The sequence below is a fragment of the Hyperolius riggenbachi genome, chromosome 3 (assembly GCF_040937935.1).
Source record: "Hyperolius riggenbachi isolate aHypRig1 chromosome 3, aHypRig1.pri, whole genome shotgun sequence".
NCBI classification, from domain to species: domain Eukaryota; kingdom Metazoa; phylum Chordata; class Amphibia; order Anura; family Hyperoliidae; genus Hyperolius; species Hyperolius riggenbachi.
This window is the reverse complement of record NC_090648.1, coordinates 94,886,349-94,900,196: the sequence shown is the minus strand read 5'-3', so window position 1 is coordinate 94,900,196 and position 13,848 is coordinate 94,886,349. Positions and strand designations below refer to the sequence as shown.

The 13,848-nt window shown below is 44.1% G+C and overlaps 1 protein-coding gene across 2 annotated transcripts in view; it reads right to left on the bottom strand.

The window, feature by feature from the left end:
* Positions 1-2,610: 2,610 nt before the first annotated feature.
* Positions 2,611-13,848, bottom strand: part of BAG4 (BAG cochaperone 4) — a 56,587-nt gene continuing 45,349 nt past the window's right edge. For both annotated transcript variants that reach the window (XM_068274608.1, XM_068274607.1), the window contains one exon: positions 2,611-11,505. In XM_068274608.1, coding sequence (XP_068130709.1) covers positions 11,032-11,505 — 474 coding nt within the window. In that variant the 3' untranslated portion in view covers positions 2,611-11,031. The remainder of the gene's footprint in view (positions 11,506-13,848) is intronic.

The following is a 13,848-nucleotide window of genomic DNA, read 5'->3' as shown; positions in this document are numbered from 1 at the left end:
CGTTAGCATAAAGCCTCTCCCTGCCCGCCACGCTACGCATCCTGACGAAGCTCGCAGTGGGCGGGCGCAACGCGTCGGTGGGCGGGGCAACATCCCGTGCGGTCTGAGCGCTCCACTGGCCGGCCGCGCATCATTGCAACAACCCGGGTAGCTCCTGCTCCCCTTGACAGCCCAGGAGGGTTGAGCTGTGGAGCACACGGAAGTGACCTTCTCTCATGGAATCTGGAGAGCCGGGAGGCAGAAGAGCAGCGTGGTAAGCTGCAGACAGCGGGACCTCGGGCAAACAGCTTAGTAATATGAGAAGACAGAGCACAGCACGTCCAGGAGAGAACCACTGATGAATGGAGGAGATGCGTTTGATGATCGGGTGGTAAGACACAGGAGACGCAGTGTCTGTCCTCAAGCGGTATATGTAACTGAACATTGTTATTTCTGGCGTGTGGCCGACCTGAGGCCGTTTGCAACATCCCATATCAGCCATACCTGTCTCCACACTCTGAAGACAACCGATCAGTGGTACCGGTACCTGAGTGTATGGGATGAATGTGGGTGGCTGTGTTTGGTGGTTGCAAGGAGTGCTCCGCATTGTTTTAATTGTTTTTAGGGCAGGGTTTTGACTTTTGGAGAGTTGTATGTCTTGTGATACTGTTATGTGACAGGAATAAAGGTGATTAACTTTTGTATACCCAGAGCGGCAGCATAGTGTGTGTTTTTCAATTTGCTCACTGACATTATACAGCCCTATCTGTTGCAGCTGGACCTTGGTAATTGTTATTACTGAGCCAGCCAGGCCCTGCCTAACTATCTATACTGGGACACCTTCCTATGCCTACCTAACTACTGGGGCACCTACCTATACTAGGGGACCTTCCTATGCCTACCTACCTATACTGGGACTCCTACCTATGCCTAGCTAACTACTGAGGCACCTACCTTTGCCTACCTACCTATACTGGAACTCCTACCTATGCCTAGCTAACTACTGAGGCACCTACCTACCTATACTGGGACTCCTACCTATGCCTAGCTAACTACTGGGACTCCTACCTACCTATCCTGGGTCTCCGACCTATACCTAGCTAACTACTGAGGCACCTACCTATGCCAACCTACCTATACTGGGACTCCTACATATTCCTACCTACCTATACTGGGACTCCTACCTATGCCTACCTACATACAAGAAGATAATAAGGTTGTTGCTTCATTGTGGACAGACCAAATTCGATCAGCTGGTCAGTCACTGTTGTTCTATCATTGAGCTACCACAGCCCGGCGACCATATGGGCTGGAAAACTGCCACGGCCTGCACTCTGGCCATGGTGCGCACCAGTCCAGCATGGCCGTCACTACACAAACAGCTGTTTGCGGTGTGTTACATAGTGAGTTTGGTGAGTCAGTGTGAAGCAGAACTCTAATTACACTCCCTGATTGATGTATACACATGCAAGATGTTTGAAAGCACTTTAGGCCTACAATTTAGCATTCAATGTGATTTCTGCCCTTAAAACGCTGCTTTGCGTCACATCCAGATTTTTCCCCGGGACTTTTGGCATGTATCCCACTCATCCATGCCCCCCTCCAGGTGTCAGACCCCTTGAAACAGGTTTTCCATCACTTTTCTGGCCAGCATATTTTTTTCTATTTTTCAAAGTTCGCCTCCCCATTGAAGTCTATTGCGGTTCGCGAACTTTTACGCGAACCGAACCTTCCGGGGAAGTTCGCGAACCGAAAATCGGAGGGTTGGCGACATCTCTACACAGCAATATTTACATGTGGCTGCCTGCACAGGCGCACTAGCGGCTCTCTGCTTGGGCTCTGGAGGAAATAGCCGGGCCCCGATCGGGTCTGCTCTACTACACAGGCGCAGATGGCTTGTGCCTGCACAGTAGAGCAGACCGGATTGAGCTTGGCTATATCTGCTGGAGCACAAGGGGAAGCTGATATTGTGCCTGCGCGGGGTTCCAGACAAGTGGGGACAAGGGGATTTTTGAGGGAGCCAGCGTTGGAACCCCTCTGCTGAGGAGGTAGCCTCTTTAGGATCCAGAGGCTTCCTCCTACCAAGGGAAGTACCCCCAGGAGCTAATTTTCTCACTACAGGTACACTTTAACAAGCAAAAGGGTACAGGGCCGGGCCGAGGCTGGAGAGGCTCCAGCCTCAGGGCGCAGTGTAGGAGGGGGCACACAATTCATTCAGCTGTCATTCCTAATTGTGTATGAAGCATGAAAGAAATAAGAAAAGGGGATTCATGGCAGTGGCTGCAAGCCAGATAACTAGATATTAAGGTGTTGGGGAGGTTGTGGGCCCTGTGGCACCTCTTAGTCTAACAGCAATCAGTGTGTGACGGCTGGGGTGGAAGGGATGGAGGGGCGCACTTTGGTGTCTGAGCCTTGGGTGCTGGAGGACCTTGTCCCAGCTCTGCAAAGGTATTTGATGCAGTAGGAGAATCAGGAGAAGCTACATGCTCAAAGGAGCTTACAGTTACCTTGTGCATCTATCATAACGCGAACCAGCCTTAGGACAAAATTATCCTTTCGGGTGTTTTGTGCTGTGATTATTAATTTTGGACAGAGAAAAACAGAACAAGAAAACAAAGAATGCAACACAAGTCATCTCAGTATGGCTTTATTTATGAAACAAGTGCACTAATATATTTTCATTCATTCATGTACACAGTATTCCTTTCAGTGCAAATACAAAACCTGTTCTCCCCAAGACAGCTGGGTGTTTGAGCTTCAGGTCTTTACTGTTGCTATGGTGATAAACAGAACATTCTCCTTCTCCACAAAGGGTCTTCCAAAGAAAATAACTTCGGTTTTGCAGGTGATTTTTTTTTATCCTATTGAAATCCGTTAAGTTGGACACAAGTCATTTTCCTGAGATAACAAGATTTATAATTATTATTATCCTAGTAGGATAAGCAGAACCCTTCTATCTCGATAATTATGATTGTCTGCGTATTTCCAGAGACGATGACAAAAGGTTGGTTTAGCTAAAAACTGGGGATCTGTCATGGGTAGAATTCGGTGTCCCAATAGAAGGAACATTAATCTGTGGAAGTCTTGAACACCCTCTATAGTATTATCACCCCCTTGCTTATAAAGTGCCAGCATATTGCTGATAAAATTAGAAGCTGGAAACAACCGGGGTACAATGCAACAACACCGTCTGATAGAAACTCAAGGCAAACCTGAGAACTGCCAGGAACACCTCTTCAATGATTTCAGCAGGTGAGCTCTCCCCCCCAACATTTCCAAAGTTTTCACATTATGGGGATGTTTATTAACAGATGCCAAGATGGACACTGAATGAGATTACTTTAGGGTTTGTGGCCACAAACATTTGTGCTTTGCTTACTACGCAAGTATTTGAAGAGCAGTATAAGAAACAGAGTCAAAAGGCCCGAGTCACATCTGCGCGTTTTTGCGGATCGGCCCGACTGGATCCAGGAAAACGGTCTGTTTTTACAGCCAGTGTGCTGTAAAACGTCCATTTTCATTGGTTCCTAGTTTGCTGCAAAACCTTCGGTTTCCGTTTCGCTCAGGAAAATTGGGTCCTGCTGCATTTTTTGTTAATTCAACGGAAACCGGACTGTACGGCTGGATCCGCAGCTAAAGGCTTATGTGAATTGGGCCTAACTAAGCACACAAACATGCATTTGTTGTTATTCAGCCATCTATCTCATTGCTTTTTGTAGCTTGCACTTTTCTGCCATGTTTCAATTGCTTTTCTTGTTTGTATTGCTGGCAGTGACCATGCACTGCTAACATGACAAATACGCTGCTGAGTAGTGATGGTCATGTCTAAGAGAACTCCTGGAGAAGCATGTTATTTGTTTGATCAGCTGATAGATTTGCAAAGCTCTGATTTGCTGTGATCACATCCTGCTTTAGCACATGATCATGACTAGCAAATCAGAGACTTACATATCTATCACCTAACCAAACTGATCACATGCTTCTCTATTAGTTCTCCTGGACATGACCATCACTACAGCTGAGACATTACCAGTACTCAGTACTTTTAGTCCTGAACTCAGGTCTCCCCTCTCTGTACAACAGTTGTTACTCCTCAGTCTGGTGCTTATTTCCCCTGATGTTAAGATGGAAGGTATGTCTACCCACGCTAGATGCTTCTCGGCTGAGGACAGGCCAATCTCTGCTGAGAATCGTGTGCGTGTCTTGATGCATCAACAAAAGATCCAGAGTATCGGATTGTCTTGGCTGAGCGCAATGTTCTCCTCTTCACACTGCCCACCAGAAGGCGCTCCATCATCCCTGCTCCCCCACCCATAGTAACAGAGTTGCTAGCTAGCACTTGGCCCTAAACTGTTGCCTGAGGCATTGAGTCCAGATACCTGCAAGCTACAGCACTCCAGACTTGTAAATGTTATTCATAAGCCGTTCCATCATTCAGTAATCCTATGGGCTCTTTCACATCAGAGCTTTCGTTGGAGAATGCTCAAAGCATAAGTTTTGTTGTATGCGTTTTAATATGCATTTTCAATGCGAAAGGGCCTTTTTCCACTAGCCTGCGATTTGCTTCTGATCGCAAGGTACATTAAACTAATGGAAACTGCAGCAGCAATTTCCATTAGTGCGATCCAATTGCGATGCGATTTTGGTCAAAGCGCAATCGTCGCCCTGCCGCGTTTTGTATGCGATTGAGCTGGACTATAATGAGTATAGTAGCTCAATCGCAATGTGGAAATTGAAACGAGATTGCGATCGGAATCGCATTTCATAGTGGAAAAGAGCCCTTACAGCACATAGGAAAACGCAGGTAATTTTTTTTCTTTTAGTTTTCAACTTTCTACATTGTTCCTCTGTTGCATTCTGGGACTGATTGCCTGCGTTAACTAATTAAAAACGCGCATAGTGTGCGTTTTACATTGACTAACATTGTAACGCATAAAGCTAGCGTCGGCCGAAAAACTGCGCCTGGGTGCAGTGTAACGCAATGCACAAAAAGGCTGCGTTATATGTGAAAGCTAAAATGAAAGTCTATGGACTTTCATTTCACCTTGGGTAACGCAAACTTTACCCGTTGCGTTGAAACGCAGAAAATCTGCCCTAATGTGAAAGAGCCCTTAGGGCTCCTTTCCGCTTGGGACGATGCGCAGCTTCGTCGCACGTGAATTTGGACAGTGAAGCATAGCCTTATTGAAATCAATAGGCTGCTTACGATTTGCGTGTGGGGGAAAAGTTGGCTGTATTTTTTTCATATACTACATCTGAATCCCCATAGCTGTGCATGGCACTGCTAGAGCGATTATGATGAATACTGGCATGCGTCCGTCTTAAGAGACTGATCCAACCACCAATGGAAACAGGGCCTTAAGGTTTGTACACGGTGTGTATTGCCCTTAATGATTGTAGCTTATTTGATAGGATGACACTGCAGTGCACAACAGCTGTACAGACACGCTTCTCAACTGTAGCTTAGCAAATAGTGGTACAGTGCATGAGCATGCAGCTTCAGGTAGGGGAGGGAAAAGAAAACGCAATGCACTCGCTCGTCTGTGTTGGTTAGACATCAAGTTCTATGTAAGTCAACCGGCACCAAAAGTCCAAAACAACAGTGTCCAATGTCTTACAACCAGTGCTGGGATCACTGCAGAATGTCCAATGTCTGAAATACTATTTCAATATTTACTGCTGCGCTCTCCATGCATGTCTGAAATAAAGCATACAGAACTCCACATAGGGCAATATTGTTCAGTTAGGTGTTACTTGAACACCCAGGTGTCTGTGATGCACAGTGCCACTCTCCAGTGCAAAACCACAGCCCCCAATGCCTAGATGCTCACCAGAAACAGACCACCTCAGCTCTCAGGTGGGTCTTAAGCTTTGTGTTATCTCTCCTTGCTTGCATCCGAACAATCCTGTAGAAAAAAAATAATCTCCACATAGAGTAGTATTGCCTCTGCTAGATATTCAATCAAACACCAGTGCCTTCCATGTAGCTGTGTTCTCACTGTGTGCCACCAGGCTCCCAGACACTCCACACTATATGCTCACTAGGTCTAGCCCACCTATATCTATCGGTGGATTTTTGCGCTTTGGGTTAGCAACCAATCAGGCTAGGTAACAGCTTTTAAAACTTCTTAGCCTCTCCGGGCTTTTAATTCCAACAGCGAATCTTAATAAAACATAAAAAACTCCAATGTAAAACTGTATAAACACTACCTCAGGGCGCAATAGACTTGCACTTATGTGCAGATATGAAGCACATCAAAGAATATCATCAATGATGCCCATGCATTGAGGGGGTTAACCCCTAGGATAGTGTAGCAGTTCCCTACAGAGAGGATATCTGAATGTACTATAATGAGGGTACAAGGGTCTACAGAGAGTGGTGTATACAAGGAGGCAGAGTCTGTAAAGTAAAGGCCAGTCTTCTATAGGAAGCTGTGATCATATGTTTACATTAGTGATTTGAATAAAATGCCTGTATTGAATTATTATCAAATCCTGAAATTTAGAATGGATTGTGGTCAGTTTTTCAATCTGAAAAAAAAACCAAAAACATTGAAACGGAAGAAAACTGATTTCCACATTACGCTTTTGGTTCTTACGCTATAAATTTTGCATCCTATGAGACTTGCAACGCAATCTGGCCACACGTGATCTGTGTACGCATGTATGAGTGTCGCTGCATTAGCAATGACAGCAGCATAAGCATAGGAAACACAGCAGGATAGAACTGGCTGCTTTTACAAGAATGAAATGCAATGGGTGGCGAAAGGATAAAGTAACATTCAAAAAAAACAGAACACTGCATCAAGATTTTTACAGTGTATTTCAAAAGCAAAACACAGAATGTACCTGTATACAAACCCTTAGCATAAACCTGAACTCCTGCACTAGTGATGGTCAAGTAGATGCAAAGAACTTCGAGTTGATGCAAATTTATGCAACTGTATGCAGCTTGAAAATGAACCAATCAAGTCCTGGTGAGGTAAATTTCAACATCATTTTCAAGCTGCATAAATTTGCATCAACTTGAAATTATTTGCATCTACTTGACCATCACTATCTTACACAGGGCAGAAGGAAAACAGAGAAATGCAGTCTGTATGTATTGAGAGTTTAGCCTGACTAATTCCCCCTCATCTGTGACTAATCACAACTGAAATTTGATCTCAGCTGTGTCAGCTAGCTGCCTCGACAGAGCTGCTAATTTTTTAAACACAGGATGATTTATTGCAGGATGACTTGTAGTTTATAATATTTATTCAACTCATAGGGCGTGTTCACACTACAAGAGCTTTTCTAAGTGCTTTGTGACTGTAAACGCTCTTTCTTATGTTGTCCTATGTGTAGCGAGTTGCGTGTGGTCCGGTATAAGTCATTGTGAGAATCCGAAGACAAAACAAAAGTTGGTATGGTTCTGATCCAGCTCTGAAATATGCCTGAAGAAGAAAAAGTAGTGAAAGCTTGCAAAGGAATTTTGTACAGTTAAAGGGCCCGTTCAGATCAGAAATGCGGATGGCCATGCGTGCGGAACGCGTGCGGACCGCAACGCGTACGAACGCATGGCCATCCGCGTTTGTGTGCGTTGCGTGGCTGATCCCATCACTGAAAAGTGAATGGGACAGCCACGCGTTTTTGCAAAATCTGCGTGCAGCATGCGTTCCCGGACCGCACAGGTCCGGAACGCATGCAGTGTGAACATCAGACATTGCACTCTATGCAATGTCTGATGTCGTGCGTTTTGGCCACCTGCACGCGTTTCCAAAACGCGGCTGGAAACGCGTGCAGTGTGAACGGGCCCTAAGTCATTAAAGGCATCACCTCAACAACTTGCTTATGTCTTCGGATTCTATCCTATGTGAGTGTTCACACTGGAGTGATGTGATTTTGTAAACATCCCCCATAGCATTGCATTGGCAAGAGCTTTTAAAGAGACTCTGTAACAAAAATTTCAGCCTTACTTCTTCTATCCTATAAGTTCCTATTCCTGTTCTAATGTGGTCTGGCTTACTGCAGCCTTCTGTAGTTTCACCGTTTTTGAAATATGCCTATTTGGATCTAAGCCAAATTCCTTTGTCAACCCTTGTCGAGGCTCAGGAGGAAGGGGCTGCCTGTTGTAATGGGGACAAATTATGCACACCCCCTGCAGGCTCACTCCCATGTGCTGTGTTTATGTATCACAGACAGCCTCTGTGCTCTCACGTTTAGCTGCTCTGTGAGGCTGTCTGTGTGTCATTGGGGGCGTTGGGCAGTGGCCTGGGGGGTCTGCTGGGTCCATCAGGAAACAGATGTGGTTAATGCCACGCACCTGATTGAGCTCTTGCAACCGTTATTTTCCACCACGCTTGATCGATCCTATCGACTGGAAATGTATCGAGAGATCGATGGGGTAGCCATGACACGGAATCTATTCTCCTCTGATCTGATAATTTTAACGTATTGGAGGGGAATGGATTCTGTAACAAGGTCCATTGGCCTACAAAATTCAGTGATGTGTGGGCACCCTAAGGCTTCTCTGTAAAGCATGAGAACTTCCAGCTAAAAATCTAGCAGGTTTTAGAGTAGCTGAGCATCAAAAGATTCGTGAGCTGGCATTTTTATTCCCTTCTGCCTGGCTGTTTATAGTCAGTGGCTGAAACACACAGACAGTGAAGTCAGCTGATCTGTATACAAGTTCACAGTTAGGGATTCAGGAAGTTCTGCAGGACCAGCACAGAAACCAGACGAATAACATTTTGAGAAAAGAGTCTGCCAATTGCCCCATCCACATTCCTCAGAGTTATTTACGTTTCTTGAGTGAACTGGTAAATATCACTTGGACTCCACATTTTCTGCTGGCAACTGAACAGAAAGCTGAAACCATCTTCTAATAAACACTATATGCAAGTTGTGACATATAAACATGATGCTCAGAAAGAAAAGCTCGGCAAAAGCTTGATAAGTGAGAATTCTACGACTAGAATGCTCTGAATTATACACTGTGTGAAGTCTGTACTGGGAGCTGATAAAGCCTTGTATCGTGCTTCTACAATATAGTGCCGTGTTTGAAGAATACTCTTTATAAAAAGCCGTGTTTATGTGGACATGATTCATACAAGACAGGGTTGCCGACGTATCGGTGATAAGCTCCTCTTGAGGCCAAAACTCTAATAACTTAGTGGAAATTCTAACCAATGGGTAAGAATGGTCTTTTTGTCAGACTTAATGGAACGATAGCAGCACCAAACAAGCCACTGGATACGCTCAATTCCACCCAAATACATTATTTTGTCTTGGATAGAGCTAATGGCAGATTAATACATTTTTATGTAGTTTCACCATTTTCTGCTGTCTTCAAAATGAAATGGATCCACTTTTGAGAAAAAAATGGCCCTTGTTTTTGAGCTGATTAAACTGATTTGCCATAAATTGATTAAAACGGAGGAAAGGATAAAAAAAACAGATGTGCTAAATAGAAAAAAAGCGCAAAAAGTGCAACAAAGTATAGTTATAGAAAGCTGACAGAACATGTGTGATTGGGATATCTTTGGGCGTCTCGAGGTACTCCCCACTTTGGTTCTAATGGTAAATAATTCAAAACTGCTTTGAATTTTGTGCACAATTTTCAGGGACCACCAAACCCCTATACAGAAATCCCTTCCTGTCCATTAAGGGAAGAATCCAATTCAACCCTTTGATCAACCATTTTGAAATTGACCCAACAGCTAGCAGAAGTGCTTGGAGTAACCCATGTTTGGCGTGGTACTTCTCCATCCCTTCGTGGTGCAGGGTGAACAAGGTCATGAAAAAAAAAGCAATAGACATGAAATCTACAAAAACTTTTGGATTTCTCCTGGTTATTTAACATTTTCAGTCTACGTAAACTGAAGATTTGAAATAGCCAGGAGCACTCCAATATCGTGTTTGTAACTGGCATATTTTTACGTTTTTTTTCTTGAGACTATATGTAGGACCTCATTGGACCACTGGTGCATAGAGCTCTAAGCTCTTCTTTGAAGAAATTTAGGATGCCTACCACACCTCTCGCACAGAACCTCAAAATTCCCTATATATCTCTAGTGGAGGGGGGCATAGCAATGACTTTATATTAAAATTAAATCACACATATATGTCCCATTAACTTAAAAAGGGTCATTGCAGTTACCTGATTTATCACCTTTTGTACACCTTCTCAACACTTTTGGCATGACGAAAAAGAAGTAAAATGGTTATTTTTCAACAGTGTTCTGATGATATATGGTGAAATTTTGGGAACAGGCAAATTAACACACAATTTTCATCAATAATGAGAAATGACAAAAAACAGGGAATATCATGAAGAAAATTTTGTTGCGTTATACATAGGCTTCATGGTTTTTAACCGGTTCCTACATTAGCATTAATTCCTTGTTTTAACTGTGTAGTCACCAACGTGTAAAAGAGACACAATGTATTTACCCCTTGAAAAAAAAAATATAGGACTCCAACTTTAGAGTCTGGATGAATTCCACATTCCTCAAAAAATACGTGGAGACCACCACAAAAACTTGTCATGCTAAGCAGCCATAGTCATAGGATGTTGTTTCATGGCAGGTACAGTTCCTGTGGTTTTGGTAATGGCCTGCAGGCAGTGGTCTCAGTTATTTTCGAATGGCTTGAAATAATTAAAACCTGTTTATTCCCAAATGGCTTTACTAAAAAATAAAGAACAGATCCCAGAAAAACTCCAGGTTTTTCTTAAAACAATTCTTAGCTCTTTAAGCAACCGTTAAAGTTGTCATGATTTGAAACTGCAAATAAACTTCAAGGTGAGTTGGTGATGGCCCACTTGTGCTGGAAGCAAATCCAGTTTCTACAGTGAAGCATTCAAAACTTCAGGGAATCGTTCTCTCGGTTTAGCTTTCTGCATCAAACGAACACCTCATATAAATGCTGGCCTTCAGTGGTTTTTCCCTCCTCCATACATTTGGCATAACAGGTACCAGAAGAACATACCATATCTTATTTTGACTGGCCATCATAGGATCCCAATGTTCCTTTTTACAATAAACAAATATCAATTTCTCCAAAATAATGTTACAATCCCTTCCTCTCTAGCCTCTCCAGAATCGACTGTAATTTTCTTACAGCTTCTTTTCGCGCTTGACGTACGTTGTCCAGCCCACCAGTTTCTATAGAATCTAGTTCTAGTAACTGCTTGGTCAATAGCTCTTCTAAACACCGGTAACTCATGTCTGTCTTTCGTCCTACAAATTCATCAACTTCTTCTTCCAGTTCAGCCACCTTTTCCAAGACCTGGGTGATCTTCACAATGCTAGGATGAGCGTTAGCAGGATCAGCTGGGGAAGCGTTAGCTTCTTTGGTTCTAGGAATGGTTTCTTCATTTGAGGGGTCTCTCCTGTTGTACATTTGGGGAGAGGCGCTATAATGAGGGTTGGGTGGGACAGGGTTAGGCTTCGGTTCAGATGGTTGACCTGGTTGAGAAATGCCGGGCTGGTAGCCAGGGAATGGTCTCTGATTGTTGTAGTTGGGTGGCTGAGGTGGTACCTCCTGAAATCAAATGTAAGAAATAAGAAAAATATATATTTTACATCTAGAATTTAAAAACAACCACCTGCATTCTTATTGCACAACTAATCAGCAATTTAACCAGACAGAGTTTAAATCATCTTACAACTAAAGACACATTCACTGATGTGAACACAAATACAAACAGTAGATTGTGTACCTAATACCTTTACTGAGTTTTTCAGGTAGCTGTGTGATGATGAATAGAAGATGGCAAGGGAAATGGGCTCCTGATTGATGCATGGAACTGAGCCATCATTGGGCGGCTGAGTTTAGCAGTGGCGGGGCATGTGATTGCATCGGGAGTGCTAAAGCCGGTGTAGTTAAATTTACGCTGCATCAGGCTTAAACTGGTATTGTCATCAGCTAAAACCATTTGACTGGTTTTCAAAAGGTGAAAACTCATGCTTAAAGAGAACCCGAGGTGGGTTTGAAGAATATTATCTGCATACAGCGGCTGGATCTGCCTATACAGCCCAGCCTCTGTTGCTATCCCAAACCCCCCTAAGGTCCCCCTGCACTCTGCAATCCCTCATAAATCACAGCCGTGCTGTGAGGCTGTGTTTACATCTGTAGTGTCAGTCTCAGCTGCTCCCCCGCCTCCTGCATAGCTCCGGTCCCTGCCCCCATCCCTTCCATCCAATCAGCAGGGAGGGAAGGGATGCAGGCGGGGACTGGAGTTCTGCAGGAGGCGGGGAGAGCAGCAGACTGACACTATAGAGATAAACACAGCCAGCTCTGACAAGCTGTTTGTCAGCAGCACGGCTGTGATTTATGAGGGATTGCAGAGTGCAGGGGGACCTTAGGGGGGGTTTGGGATAGCAACAGAGGCTGGGCTGTATAGGCAGATCCAGCCTCTATATGCAGATAATATTCTTCAAACCCACCTCGGGTTCTCTTTAATGCTAGGAATACATCATGAGTTTTTTTGGAAGATAATTTCCAACGGGTCCGATCTGATTGATTTTCTCATAGAAGTGAATGGAAATCGATCAGATAAACTATCATCTGAAAATCGATGGTCCAGTAAATCTGCCGAAAAACCCATTGTGTATTCTCAGCTTTACACAAAATTTAGCTGCTAATTGATAAGACTGCCCTTGCTGGGCAGAACTATCAGATAGTGCTGGAAGTGTACATACTGTGTAAACAAGGCAGAAAATCTTGATGCTGGATCCACACCATACATTTTTTTGGCAGATTTACTTGCCAGATCGATTATTTCCATCATGTCCGATCCAAGGATCGATCCTTTTTTTTTTAGGGCTGTGGAGTCGGTACAAAAATCCACCGACTCCTCAGTTTAGGATTCCACCGACTCAGACTCCTAATTTGCATATTACACTTTTGTTGAATGAAAGTATGTAACATGAAATTCGTCTCTTAAAGGGGAACTGAAGAGAGAGGTATATGGAGGCTGTCATGTTTATTTCCTTTTAGACAATACCAGTTGCCTGGCAGCCCTGCTGATCCTCTGCCTCTAATACTATTAGCCATAGCCCCTGAACAAGCATGCAGCAGATCAGGTGTTTCAGTGGTTCAGACTTATAAGTCTGATCTGACAAGACTAGCTGCATGCTTGTTTCTGGTTTTAATCAGATACTACTGCAGAGAAATAGACCAGCAGGGCTCCCAGGCAACTGGTTTTGATTAAAAGGAAATAAACAGGACAGCCTCCATATAACTCTCTCTTCAGTTCCCCTTTAACTGCCAACGCTTAGGAATTTCAAAAGACAACTGACAAGAGAAGGATATGGAGACTGCCATATTTATTCCCTTTAGTCATAGACTAAAACTAGTCCTTGGTAAGAGTACTTGTAGAAGGTACAGACCAGAACAAAGAACATCTATCAGGCCCTAGGCAATGTGACTGTGGGTACATGTAAGAGTGATGTGCAGGTACTCTGCAGGGGAATAAGGAGATTCTTCCTCTATTACACATTCTTCAGGCACAATCTGAACCAGGTTTATGGGTGATAGACAACACCTCTGTGTTCAATGTGCACAACATTCTCAGTGGATTCCCTGCAGCTCTGTAGCGAGTGCATATGTAGAGTAGAGTATAGTACTACTGTGTAAAAGTACACCTGAGACAGATGAAAGTAAAAGTTTTATACATACCTGGGGCTTCCTCCAGCCCCCTTCAGGCTAATCAGTCCCTCGCTGTCCTCCTCCGCCACCTGGATCTTCTGCTATGAGTCCAGGTACTTGAGCCAGTCTGGTGTAGTGCGCATGCACACACTCCGCCGCCGGGAGAATACTACACCTGCGCAGCCCTATTGCGCAGGTGCAGAACGCTCCTGGCTGTGGAAGCGGCACGTAGCC